At 43.0% G+C, this 14,881-nt stretch overlaps 1 protein-coding gene across 1 annotated transcript; it reads left to right on the top strand.

Moving 5' to 3' along the window:
• Positions 1-2,271: 2,271 nt before the first annotated feature.
• On the top strand, positions 2,272-11,894 carry LOC121291605 (heat shock cognate 71 kDa protein-like). Its single transcript, XM_041213038.1, has 3 exons — positions 2,272-2,868; positions 7,519-8,631; positions 10,967-11,894. The coding sequence occupies exons 1-3, from the start codon at positions 2,299-2,301 to the stop codon at positions 11,213-11,215; spliced, it is 1,932 nt and encodes a 643-aa protein (XP_041068972.1). The 5' UTR covers positions 2,272-2,298; the 3' UTR covers positions 11,216-11,894.
• Positions 11,895-14,881: the final 2,987 nt, after the last annotated feature.

Genomic DNA, 14,881 nt, shown 5'->3' on the forward strand with positions numbered 1-14,881 from the left:
CTTGTGGGAGAATCTAGAACTAGGGGTCACTCATTTAAGACAGATGAGGAGAATTTTTCTCTCTCATAGGGTTGTGAGTTTTTGGAACTCTCTTCCTCAAAAGGTGGTGGAAGCAGAGTATTTGAATATTTTTAAGGCAGAGCTAGATAGATTCTTGATTAACAAAGAAAAGTTATCGGGGATAGGCAGGAATGTGGGGTTGAGGTTACAATCAGATCAGCCATGATTTTGTTGAATGGTGGAGCAGGCTCGAGGGGCCGAGTGACCTACTCCTGCTCCTAATTCGTATTTTAAAAATTGCAGACGACACCGAATTGGCAGCGGTGGCGAATGATGAACATCACTGTATACAAATTCGAATGGGTCTGGATAATCTCGACTAGTGGTGGGGAAATATCAGATAGAATTTAATAAGGGAAGGTCCGGTGATGAGATTTGTCAGAGAGAAGGTTGATGTGGATTACCTGCTAAATGGGAATGTACTGGAAGTATCAGAACAGGAGAAGGATCTTGAGGTTTGAGTGGAGAGGTCACCCAAACCATCAGCGCACGGTTCCCAGGCTGTTACAGCAAACTGAACATCAGGACCTATCGCAAGGGGATAGCACGTCAGGCTCACTGAGTTTAACTACGGCTCAAGTTCCGCGATTTTAGGAGCCTGTGTACTAAGCTGAGTGGTTCAGGTCATGGGTGTAAAATCCTTTAGAGTTTCCCGATACAGGTTCAAATCCTGCCCGGCTATGTTTCTCACTGCGGATGCTGGAAATCTAAAACAAAAAGTGATGTTTTACGTTTCTCACTGTTCCTGATTTAAGGTTGATTTAGAACCCAGAAATTCAAACAGGCTGTTTTAAAACCGACAGAAAAAAAAAGAAACGTCTTGACAGACCCTGCCATTCATTTCCCACTCATCACTGGTCCTGCATCACGCACTGTGACTAACTCACCAAGGCAACGTGTTATTGAATATCTTGCTGTTCGCCGCACTCACATTCTCAACCACTGCTCAATCAGGAGTCCAAAATAACCCCGGGCGCTCTGGGGACCGAGAGACACCGGCAGGGATGTGAGCAGGGTGCAGCTTTCAGCAAGCTGCTTAGAGTCTGATTCACGCTACAGCAATCCTGATATTAATAAACTAATGACCCAGGAAAACAAACAGCTTTAAATAGATCTTCACTGCTGGTTGCTGAGCCTCCCAAACACAGCTTCTCTCAACTTCCAGCAGGTGCGACGTGACCTCGGCAATACAAGTGGGAGCGTGAACATCTAGTATCACAACGGGAGGGGGAAAGAATAAATAACAAATTAAATATAAGAGATAGGAGCAGAAGGAGGGCAAAGAAACATGATATAAAGACAAATAGAGGCAAAGAACAGAAACGTGGGGGAAATGGGGATAAGCTAACTAACTAAGCTAACAAGCGAACTAACTACTGATGCTTCCCACACCCTAGCTTTAATTAGATATCGATATACTGTTCTGATTAGATAACGATAGCCTACTCTGATTAGATATCGATACCATTCTCTGATTAGATATCGATACCCTGTTCCGATTAGATATCGATACCTTTGCTCTGATTAGATATCGATACACCAGGTTAGATATCGATATCCTGTTCTGATTACAGAACGATACCTTACTCTGGTTAGATATCGTTACCCTTCTCAAATTAGATATCAATACTCTGTTCTGATTAGATATCGATACCCTAGCTCTGATTAGATATCGATACCCCTACTCTGATTAGATATCAATACCCTATCTCTGATTAGATATCGATACTCTGTTCTTATTAGATATCGATACCCTTGCTCTGATTAGATATCGATACCCTGTTCTAATTAGATAATACATTCTGATTAGATATCGTTACCCTTCTCAGCTTAGATATCGATACCCTAGCTCTGATTAGATATCGATACCCCTACTCTGATTAGATATCGATACCCTAACTCTGATTAGATATCGATACTCTGTTCTGATTAGATATCAATACATGCTCTGATTAGATTTCGATACCCTAGCTCTGATTAGATATCGATACCCTTTCCCTGTTCCCTGTGTGAAACTGTGTCTCTGGTAGACACGACTGTATTTGGTTACCTCCAATGATGCTGCTCTGCTGACTAATCACTCTATTTCTGGTAACTCCATCACGGCCAAATGCCTGGCACATGGGCCAATGTCCATCACACTCTTCCAGAACCTTCTAACATTGGTATAAAGAGCATCCCGCTTCACCCAGCGCAAGTCGCGGAGTCTGGGCAGCATTCTCTCCTCCTCCCGCAGCCATGAGCTCCAAAACCATTCCGGCGGTGGGCATCGACCTGGGCACCACCTATTCCTGTGTCGGAGTCTTCCAACACGGCAAGGTGGAGATCATCGCCAATGACCAGGGTAACCGCACCACTCCTAGTTACGTGGCCTTCACCGACACAGAGAGGCTGATCGGGGACGCGGCCAAGAACCAGGTGGCCATGAACCCCCAGAACACCATATTCGACGCCAAGAGACTGATCGGCAGGAGATACGATGACCCGACTGTCCAGACCGACAAGAAACACTGGCCTTTCAAAGTGGTCAACGACTCCTCCAGACCCAAAGTTGAGGTTCAGCACAAGGGCGAAACCAAGACCTTCTACGCAGAAGAGATCTCCTCCATGGTCCTGTCCAAGATGAGGGAGATCGCAGAGGCTTACCTGGGAAGGAGCATCTCCAGCGCCGTCATCACCGTCCCCGCTTATTTCAACGATTCCCAGCGCCAAGCCACCAAGGACGCCGGGGCTATCACCGGACTCAACATCCTGAGGATCATTAATGAGCCCACAGCCGCCGCCATCGCCTATGGGCTGGACAAGAGGGTGGGTTATCATCTCTGCAGATAACCTTAGGTACACCTCAAGGTCAAAGAGTGAGATCACATAGATGTTACAGACATTAACGGAGACAACTGCTGATGCCTAGAAGTATGTTATAAGGTTATAAAGCAAAAAAAAAGTTTTTGCTCTACTTTTGACTGCGGGGGATTCTGAAATTAGAGCTCAGAAACATAAGATAGTCACTAATAATCCAATGGGGAGCTCGGAAGAATCTCCTTTGTGCAGAGAGCGGTTAGAATGCGGAACCTGCTACAGTTGAGGCAAATAGTATGGATGGGCAATTAGGGACAAAGTATTAGCAGGTTTTGCTGATAAGTGAAGTGAGGCAGGGGGGGGTTTCTGCGGAGCATTATCTGGTTAGGCCGAATGGCCTGTTTCTATGCTTCATCTTTACAACAACAATTAGTATTTGTATAGCACGTTTAATGTAATAAAACGTCCCACAGTTCTTCACAGGAGCACTATAAAACAAAGTATGACAGACACTAGGCCCTTGGTAGCTGAAGGCAATGTTGGAACAATTAAAATTGAGATGCTCAAACGGCCAGGATTAGGAGCACAGACAGTTGTGGGGCTGGAAGAGATTGCAGACATAGGGTGGGGAGGCCGTGGAGGGATTTGAAACTAAGGATGAGAACTTTAAAATAGAGGTGATGCTTAACTGGGAGCCAATGTAGGTCAGCAAGCAGAGGGGTAATGGTGAACATAACTTGGTGCAAATAAGGACATGGGCAGCAGAGTTTTGAATAACTGTAAATATTTATGGAGTGTAAAATATGGGAGACAGGTCCTAAGTGCACTGGAACAATCAGGACTGGAAGTAACAAAATCATGTGTGAGGCTTTCAGCAGCAGCTGAGCTGAAACAGAATCAGGCGACGGGTGGAAATTGGTGGTTTTGATGATGATGCAGATACATAGACAGTCACTTATCTCAGGGTCAAATATGACACCAAGTTTGTGAACAGTCTGGTTCAGCCTCATAGTTGCCAAGGGGGAGATCAATGGAGTTGCTGGCTAGAATACTCAGTTTGTGGCAAAAGTCAGCAAAGTTAAAGCCTGAGGGATAAAAGGGGTAGAAGCTTTGAAACAAAGTTAGCTGAGTGACAGGAAACAGAGAATAGTGGTGAACAGTTGTTTTTCAGACTTAAGGAAGGTATATATTTGACTGCCCAGGGATCGGTGTTAGGACCACAGCTTTTCATGATCTATATTAATGAACTGGACTTGGGTGTGCAAGGCACAGTTTCAAATTTGTGGAAGACACAAAAGTAAGTGTGAGGAAGATACATATAGATTTCAAGAGGGCAGAGACAGGCTGGTGGAATGGGTGGACACGTAGCAAATTAAATTTAATGCAGAGAAATGTGAAGTGATACATTTGGAAGGAAGAATGAGGAGGGACAATATAAGATCAAGTGAAAATGTCTCAGTGAGAACATTTAAATAGTACTTGGGTGGGCAGTAGTATTTTAAATGAGTAATGCGAGGGGTGGAATGAGGCAAGATGCTCAAAGGAGAAGAAAGTGCCAGAGGCATAACGGGACAGGTCAAAGTGTGATTTGATGATAAAAGCCACACCAGCACCTCTTGACAAGGCAAATAGTAGAATGTATAACCGGGGTGGGGGAGGACTGATTTCAAGGGATGTGTTATCATCCCTTGGCCAGATTTCTATCAAGGCCATGATGTTGATGCAGTGATCTACAATAAGTTTATGGATGGTCAGGGCTTTGTTCACAAATGAATGGACACCCTGAAGGGAGATGCAGAGAAGGAAGTGTTAGCTGATCTGCTGGTAGAGCCCACTGTGTCAGCAGTGGGAGGGCTGGGGAGCAGATTGGCAAGATTAGCCCCCTAGTCAATTCACTAGGTTGAAAGGTCACTGAAGAGTAGGATGGGGTAGTTGGGATTACTGCTCATAATGAGGCAGCGTCAACTGCCTTGATGGGCCTTTTGGAGAATGCCAAGAGGGGCACAGAGGGAAGCTTTAAACTTATCTAAGAGGGAACCTGGCCCTGCATGGTGGTAGGAAAATAGGAAGGTTGAAGCACTCTGAAAGGTTGGATTTGGAAGAGCAGAGTACTTGAGAGAGGGGAAATGAAAGGAGGCATGATGACAGGAGAGTGGGATCTAGAAGGGGTAAACAGAAAAGAAGTGAAGAAAGTAGAAATAGGAGTAATGGGCTAAGGTCTGGAGTGGCAGCCAAAATGCTCAGGCAAATGACACTTAAGTTACTTAGCAATTACTAGAATACATAAAAATCTTATATACGGCGAATAGTTAGGAGACAATAGGATGGAGTCCAGAGTTAAAGTCAGAGGCCCCATGGTGGGATAAGGTTGACATAGGTAGGATGGAAATGGCATGCAACATTGATGAGTTGTCCAAGTTTGGACTCAGGTGTGGCGGCAAATGAAGTCAGAAGCTATCTGAGGGTAGATTATCAGAGAATGTGCTGCTGGAATTATTTTCATAACAATGAAGATTCAGGAGGTGTACAGAATTGGTTGTGGGGCAGAAAGATGTAAAGACTAAACTACAATATACAATGAGAGTAGCTCACTCTACACCATAAAGCCTAGACTACAATGTACATTGACAGTAGATAATGTTACACAATGACACAAGACCTCAGTGTATCAAGAGTAGATTACATTACACCATGAACTAGGCTACAATATACAATGGCAATGAATATAATTAAGTATAAGAATAGACTGCAATATAATTTGAGAGATTAGGTCGCAGTACATTGTGAAAGTAGCCTAAACAATACCATTAGTGTAAATCACATTTACCTTGAACTAACAATACTAAGATTTTACAAAAACAAAAATACCTGGAAAAACTCAACAGGTCTGACAGCATCTGCGGAGAGGTGCACAGTTAACGTTTCGAGTCCGAATGACCCTTCAACAGTTCTGTTGAAGGGTCATTCGGACTCGAAACATTAACTGTGCTCCTCTCCACAGATGCTGCCAGACCTGTTGAGTTTTTCCAAGTAGTTTTGTTTTTGTTTTGGATTTCCAGCATCTGCAGTTTTTTGCTTTTATATTATATTAATATTAAGATTTTATTTATTTCTCTGAAAGAACAGAAATTTCAGTAGCTATTCTTTGTTTAGCATTTTAGCTGCCTCTCTGGACCTTTGTCCATTTCTTTTATTTCTATTTTCTTCACTTCTGTTCCTAAAAACAGCATGCTAAATAAAAACGTGCTAAGTGAAAAATCACTTACCCATAAGAAAACATGTAATAAGGATGGGTTACATTCCTGAGCTGTAATTTTAAATAGGATGCATCAAAGACATCCTGTGGGATAATGGCTACCCTGATCAAATCCTTGCTCGCTGTATATTGCACAAACTCATGAATGGGCCTAAGACCACCACTTTCAGCCCTGGAAAGTGCCTAGTCTACTTCAGATTATCTTGGAAGGGTAAGGTGTCTCAAAAATTTGAGCAAAGGTGAAGCTAACCATTGCACACTGTTACTATGCAGTAGCAACATGAGTGATATTCTCCACCAACAGGATGCTGCCTTCAAGCCAAAGAGATGTTCTGCCTATCACCAAAATGAGTAATGTGATATATGAATATCAGTGCCAGTATGATGCTAATATGTAGGATATATCCCAATAACTGGCAGATTCTTTAAAACAGCACAGCCTTCGGCTGTTCACAACAGGCAAAGTATTTATTGTACCTGACCAGCTCATGCTTGCAAAACTCAAAACATAGTGTCCAACATTAGACTGATTCCATGATTGGACAACACTTGCTAAACAATCCTGATTGTGCTAAGAATTACACTGAAATCTAATTTAAGATTATCAGTCATGCTCGCAGTGTAGCTCACTTACACATTCTAAAAACCACATATATTCACACAGAAGGCCCTGTCCTTTGCAGACAGAAGGAACATCGCCTTTTCAACTTAACAAAAGCTTGGGGGAACCACCATTCCTTGGTTCATTCCCCATGACAATGCCTTGACCAATGAGAGTTGACCTGCCTGCTTTGAATTTGAAACATCAGCCTCACAGTTAAAAGTTAACTGCTCTCTGCTGCATTCTCCATGTCAACACCTCTACCAATTAGAGTCCACTTGCCAACCAATCAGCACTTTCTTCTTATGCAGTAAAAATTATTGTTCCCTTTACTGTTGGCTTATCTTGCATTTTAAAATTACTCAGTACACATATCATATGCAGCAAGGAGTTTAAGTAAACAAATCTTACGGCACTGCTGACAGTCCTGATGAGTGCAAGACAATAAGCTTTGATAGCATATCTCTTTTTTCAGCAATTACAATATACTAGATGAAATACATATTTCTCATACATCATGTGGCAATACTGTGATTAAAATAACTGCAGAACAATTTCAATGAGCACCATGAACCACTCCAAACTGTTCACTGCATTAAATTGACTTAACTCCCCTGTGATTCCAAAGGACATGGTAAGCAACCAGTCAGAAATGGAGCCCAGTCCAGAAACTGTCCTTTGCGACACAGCATCTCAAACTAATTTGTAGTTTGTGATATTTATCTTGTTTGATTTTGTTCTGATCACCCAACCCTCCCTCTGGTGTGGATTTACCCCTTAAATTGTTTTGTGGTTTGTTTAGGTGGGAGCTGAGTGCAATGTCCTCATCTTTGACTTGGGTGGTGGAACCTTCGATGTGTCCATCCTCACCATCGAAGATGGTGTCTTTGAGGTCAAATCCACAGCTGGAGACACACACCTCGGTGGTGAGGATTTTGATAACCGTATGGTGAACCATTTCATTGAAGAGTTCAAGCGCAAATACAAGAAGGACATCAGTGGGAACAAGCGAGCTGTGCGTCGCCTCCATACTGCCTGTGAACGAGCAAAGCGAACCCTTTCCTCCAGTTCCCAGGCCAGTTTGGAGATCGACTCTCTGTACGAGGGTATAGACTTCTACACCTCCATCACCCGGGCACGGTTTGAGGAGCTGAACTCAGATCTCTTCCGAGGAACTCTGGAGCCTGTGGAGAAAGCTCTGAGAGATGCCAAAATGGACAAGAGCCGTATCCATGAAATTGTGCTTGTAGGGGGATCTACCAGAATCCCAAAGATCCAGAAGCTTCTGCAGGACCTATTTAATGGGAAGGAGCTGAATAAGAGCATCAATCCTGATGAGGCAGTGGCTTATGGGGCAGCTGTACAAGCAGCCATTCTGAATGGAGACAGCTCAGAAATAGTGCAGGACCTGCTCCTTCTGGATGTGACACCCTTATCACTGGGCATTGAAACAGCTGGGGGAGTGATGACAACCCTGATCAAGAGGAACACAACTATCCCCACCAAGCAGACTCAAATCTTCACCACCTACTCAGACAACCAGCCTGGGGTCCTGGTCCAGGTGTTTGAAGGTGAACGAGCCATGACCAAAGATAACAATCTACTGGGCAAGTTTGAGTTGATAGGAATCCCACCAGCACCTCGGGGTGTCCCTCAGATAGAGGTCACTTTTGACATTGATGCCAATGGAATATTGAATGTTTCTGCTGTGGATAAGAGTACTGGTAAGGAGAATAAAATCACCATCACGAATGACAAGGGGCGTCTGAGCAAGGAGGACATTGATCGCATGGTGAATGAGGCAGAGCATTACAAAGCGGATGATGAATCACAACGATTGAGGGTAACTGCCAAGAACACCCTTGAATCTTACGCATACAGTATGAAATCCACAGTGGAAGATGATAACATAAAGGTAGGAATATACACTGTGATATCAAGTAGTGTGTTTCTAAGGAAATAGGAAGATGGACTATGAAAAAACTGGTGTATGCCAGTAACATAGAAAGCACCTTATGAGAATAGTTACAATGTGCTGTGCAAATTAAGCATTTTAGCTGATTGCAGATCACCGGTGTTTAGATAAATTCTCGTGGGTTGTATTCTTGGAAAGAAAGATAATACATTTAACACAGATTAATCTGTCTGCTTGAGCAAGCAGTGATGTAAAACACTCAGCTCTGCACAGTTTATCACATCATGGGAAAGTGTTGTATAAATCACAGTAGGCAGTTGAAGAACAGATACCCAAGCCAAGGCACATGAGGATTAATGATCTGAAGCTGCATGTAGCACTTTCATCTCCTGACACATCCGAGATGCTTAAACAAAAGATTTCCCCAAGTGACTTGTGATAGTATTCATTAAATGTATAAAGTGTTTAATGAGATCATTTCCACCATACTGTTTTGAATCAAATACACAAACAAAGAATGCAAATGTTGACACTTTAATAAAATTAAAATAATATTTTATGGAAACATTTCTGACATAACAGTGCTGCCCACCATCTGGCACTGAGATGGAGCTGAGTCAGTCCTCAATGTTTCCTTTTCTTGGCAATTTTTTGTTCTCTTTCCTCTCCAGTAGACACAGAATCCTTGCTTGGATACAGTTCCATGGGGCCAGGTTGGCTTCTGCTATCTGCTACCTTTTCGAAGTGGTCAATATTCTCATGCAATCATCAGTGTCCATAGGGTTTGTACCATAACATACAGTATACACACAATACACAAAGACACACTCACACCATCACATGCACTTGCATTCATATGCACAGTCACACACATTCATATACACAGTCACATGCACATGCTCATATACACAATCATATCATACCACATTCACTCTCATATACAAGCATACATGCACACAGTCACGCTTAGAATTATACATGCATACAGACTTAGAAATAATCATCTACCCATACACATGCGCTGCACCATATACAGAGACAGAGAACAGGAAATGTGCACGGATATGCTAAATGAGCAACACTGAGTAGAAACACATGGCCCAAATCTTCCAGTCTCCAGATTGTCAGAGACTGGATGTATGACTGAAGATGCATGTTGGGACCCTGTCAAAGTCCTGAAGTGCTGACCAATGTGGGAATTGCCTAGGAAATTTCAACTTCTGATGGGCAATTGTCCTGCTCTCCAGGAACCTCTGCAAATGCCTCTGACTCTGTGTTAGAGTGGGAGAACTTTGGACAGTTCTGATGTACTTGCCTGAATAGATACTGAGGAAATGTTAGGCAGATTAAAATCTAGTCTAACTCCTGGGTAACTACAGAACTGACACCCCAATCACTCACACTGACCCCCTCTGACCCGACTGCTCCCCAACCCGACCTGACTACATCCCTGACCACCTGACTATCACACTGACCTGACCACCCCCACCACAACCTCACAACTCCACAGACCTGACTACCACCTGACCCACCTGTCACCTCATGTACGTACCAGCTCACCCACCTACCACCTGCCACTTCACCCACCTGCCACCTCACCCACGCTACCCACTTTCCTTACCCACCCTACCCTTTCACTCATTCATTCACTCACCCCCTCACCCATTCACGGACATCCAAACTGGACCTTTAAACTTACCATATGGCAGCTAGTACCATAAAAACAGGCGTGTCCTGTTTTCCCCCAACGCTACTCCACCACGACGGAGCTCCCCAAGGGATGCTGGGCTCCACATTTCTGGGAACACTGGGCTCGAAAGGTCCTGGAAGAAATGCAGAGCGGCGTTGAGCCAGGGGAATGTTTGGGCAAAGAGGCAATCAGACGATCCAGGCCATGGAGTGACAGAATAAATTTCACTTGTGTTTACAGTGGTTTTAATGATAAAGTACAGCCCATTATTTAATTTTATATCAATTCCCTGAACAGTGTTGCAGAAATTGTTGGAACTGTAACCAATTTCCCCCTCCCTAACCTAATGACCAATTGTAATGTACTAAAAATGCCCTCACAAACATCCACGAACTCAGCACAGACTTGGAATCAAATCTGGAATGTTTCTAGTCTTTATGGGTCAAGTACTCACTGGATAAATTTTCTGTGTAATGTGGGGAATTGAAATCTATTTAAATTCCTACATTCTTAACCTGGTGAAATCAAGACTCATTGCAATGTCTTTGCGGCAGTGAAACTCAAACCTCAGTGTCCATGACAAAGAATGAATACCACTATATCAGTTACTTAATGGTTTTGAGCTTTATATCTTTATTCTTCCAGGGTAAACTAAATGAAGATGACAAACAGAAAATCTTGAACAAGGTGAAGGAGACCCTGGATTGGCTAGATCGAAACCAAATGGCTGAAAAGGATGAGTTTGAGTTTCATCAAAAAGAGTTGGAGAAGGTGTGTAATCCTGTCATCGCCCAGCTGTACCAGAGTGGTGCTGCCCCTGGTCCGGGGGGATTTCCTCAAGGAGCAACAAGTGCCCCAGGATCTGCTGGACCAACTATAGAGGAAGTGGACTAAAGCTTAGAAAAATTAAATGAAACAAAAAATGATTCTCTACCTGAGATGATGCAACTAAACTAGCATTTTGTTTTCTAAAAACTCATTGTTAATCTCTTCAATTCAGGTTTATTCTTTGACTAACAAGTTACCCACAATGTAAACAGAGTATAGAGGTGTTACACCAAAATAGACAGTGGTAGATTACAGTTAGGGTATCAGACTCAGTTCAAAAATATTTTTTCTAAAATATGTATTTTGATATAATTAATTTTATTGTTCATTACAACACCAAGCTGAAAATTAATTGCTTGTTTATGTATCATTAAGTGTATTTTAGCAATACACAGAAATTGCATAACTGGTAAATTACACTTATGAGACTGAAAAATATGAACATTAAAGTGCATAAAGCATAGTTAAAAGCCTGCAATTTGATTACAAAGGGCTTAATAGATACCTATCAATGGGTTATATAGGGAATAATAGACACTGACAATGGGTTGCATAGAGGATCCAAATCTGCCCTACATACTAAATAAGACTTCCCCATGGAAATTATAGTCAGATGCTGTTAGATTGCACAGACAGGTAAGGATTTTGCCCTGCCATTTCGCTGATGACTGCAAGAAAATTAAGCCCTAACTTTGTGATCAGCTAGACTGTTATTGTGTGGTTTCACAGGTTGCAGATACCCTCAGGTCTTTGGTTCAAGTGGCCGCACCTCATGTATGACCAGAGACAATGCCTGTCTATTGTGCATTTAAAAGCTGGGGGCATCACAGCCAAGCCTCATTCAGGCCATTTGCAAAATCCACACATGCATACTTTCCAAAAGGAGTTACTGCAGAACCATCAGAAGAACCACCCCCAGCTGATACTTCCTTATTTTTGACCATAGAAATAAAAGTAAAATACTGCGGATGCTGGAAATCTGAAATAAATGTAGAAAATGCTGGAAAAAACTCAGCAGGTCTAGCAGCATCTGTGGAGAAAAAAGAGTCAATGTTTTGAGTCCAATATGACTCTTCTTCGGAAATGGCTGCAGAGGCACAGTGTGTTCCCTGCCTGACATCAGCTAACTCAATGCAACTCAAGAACTGAACCTGGGACCTCTTTGGAAGGGGATGTTTCTTATTTATGATCAGATGTTAGAAATAAAAATTTGAAGTCATACTGCACATTTCACAAACCCAGGATGTCCCAAAACGCGTTACCTTTTTGAAATGCAGTCACTGCAGTCAATTTTCACTTAGCTAGATACCACAAATCACAATGTGATAATAGCCAGATAAGTTTCTTTTAGTTGTTGGTTGAGGGATAAGTATTGGCCAGAACATCAGGGAGAACTCCCATTCTTCTTTGAAATTGTGCCATGGCTGTATGCCCATCTAAGCAGACAGGTACAGCCTCGGTTTAATGTCTTTTTCAAAAGACAGCACCTTCCGACAGTGCAGTATTCCCTCAGCACTGCAATGAAGTGTCAGCCTGGATTATGTGTTCCCACAATCTTCCGGTTAGAGGCAAGAGTCATCTATTCCTCAAAATTAATAAAATTCTTGAAACATTGAGGTCAAGTGTTCATAGCTTTATTAAGCATATAGCACATATAAATAGTACTTAAACTTATGCTTAAAAGATAGTATTTACAACCACATCTGATAGTTGGAATTCAAATGTGTTACAGTGCTGAGCTCTGAATTCAGGTTGATCAAACCCTTACAAATCCAAATGCTCATGTTTTACATCTTTCTAAACTACAATTTCCTTATCACTCACCATCCTGACTTGGAAACATATTGCCGTTCTTTCACTGTCGCTAGGTCAAAATCCTGGAACTCCCTTCCTAACAGCCCTGTGGGTCTACTCACACCACATGGGCTACAGCAGTTCAAGAAGGCAGCTCACCACCACCTTCTCATGTTCAACTAGGGATGGGCAATAAATGCTGGCCCAGCCAGCGAAGCCCACATCCTGTGAATGAATAAAAAAAAATCAAAATGTCCATACATTGCAAGCTACATAGACCGGATTGCATCTTGTTCATGTGTATAGCTTTAAATCTTTAATCGCATGGCTGCAAAATTCATTTGCATAAGCAGCTTATGAAGATTTACCTCAATTCCTTGGGGGCAGGCAAAGCCACAGGCCACTACCTGTGCAGTCCACATGGTGTTTACCATTGATATGAGAACACACCGTTGATTCCCTGCATGCACCTGAACACATAGAAATATTGCTCTCCAGACATCATACAGCTCAACTGGCTAATGTGATGCCTCACATTCCCATTGCATCTCTTGCCCAAAACTTTAGATTTGTGTCCCCTAGTCCTTGTACCATCAGCTGATGGGAACAGCTTTTCTTTATCTACCTTATTTAAACCTATCATAATTTTGGGCCTGTCATCTCACCTTCCCAATTGAACTGACACATGAATCATTCTTTACTCCCTATCTACTTGTAGCGCATTCATGTCTGGTGAATCACCATGTGCTGATCACAACTCTATGCTCCAAGGTAAGTACAGTGCCAGTGTCTGGGCTGGTGGCTGCAAGTGTCAGATCAAGTGACAGTAACTCTCCATCAGTCCTTCACTGTTGCTCTCTCTCCTCCTCCTTGGGCTGCTGTGACTGTGTAGGTGGCAGTTCATGGAGGTCTGAAAACAGGAACTCAGAAGCAGAAAGTTGTTGTGAGAGAAGTGAGTTGGGTGAGAAACAAGGGATCCATGGTCACACCACTTGCAGCTTGCTCTTCATACCAGATAGCAGAATGAGGGTGTGCTGGGAATTGAGAAGGGGAACAAGGCAGGAAGATGCTGGGCATCTTCAATGTTCTCAGAAACATTGGATGCTGTGGGCCCTGTGGCAGCTGGTCCCATGATGCAGACAAACATCTTTGTAGGGCTCAGAAGATGCTCATGTTCCTTCTATTGTGTGCCACCTTGCCCTAACAGAGAGAGGGTAGTGTGTCAGTGTTTGTGTAACACTGTGTTTGGTTAATGTGCCTGTCATTCTTGAAAAGCTGGAAGTAAGTGGAGATAGCAAAAGGTGGGTGTGAGGCTAGTAGCATTGTTAGGTATGTAAGGATAAGATGAAGTATCTGGATGTTATGCATGAGTCTTGAGTGCCAGCAATTGGTGATGGGAGTGTAGTGTAATGAGAAGTGCGAGAGTTGGTGTTGAAGTGGGTAGGAGATGTCATGTGAACTTGCATTTCACTGATGTTGACAACTCGCACTAGATCATTAGATCTATTGGGGCACTGCTGCTAGGTCTTCAGGTCCAGACCCAAAGAGTTGACCTTCCTGGTCACTTGCTCACACTCCCTTCTGAGGGTGGCTTTTGAAAGTCTCCTGGCCTCCCCTCAGGACCATGGCATTTATCCTCCTGCTCACCTGAATCACTAATACTTCCAACGGCCAATCTACCAGTATGTATCCCTCTGCACCCGGCATCTTCAATGGGGGTTCAGTTTTGAAGAATTTATATTTCAGCCATCTTTTTGCCACCTTCCCTTTAAAACAGGCAGTCTGCATGAGGGCAGACTCTAGCTTCAACTTGTCAGAGGGCATGATGTGGACCATGCCCTTTCTGCAGCCTCCTCTCCATTGCTCTGTCATGCTGCAAACCCACAGGCACTATCACTGCTGCCCCGATATCTGTTGCAGCCTCTGAATGGACAGGTC

Source organism: Carcharodon carcharias, chromosome 19, assembly GCF_017639515.1.
Source record: "Carcharodon carcharias isolate sCarCar2 chromosome 19, sCarCar2.pri, whole genome shotgun sequence".
NCBI lineage: Eukaryota > Metazoa > Chordata > Chondrichthyes > Lamniformes > Lamnidae > Carcharodon > Carcharodon carcharias.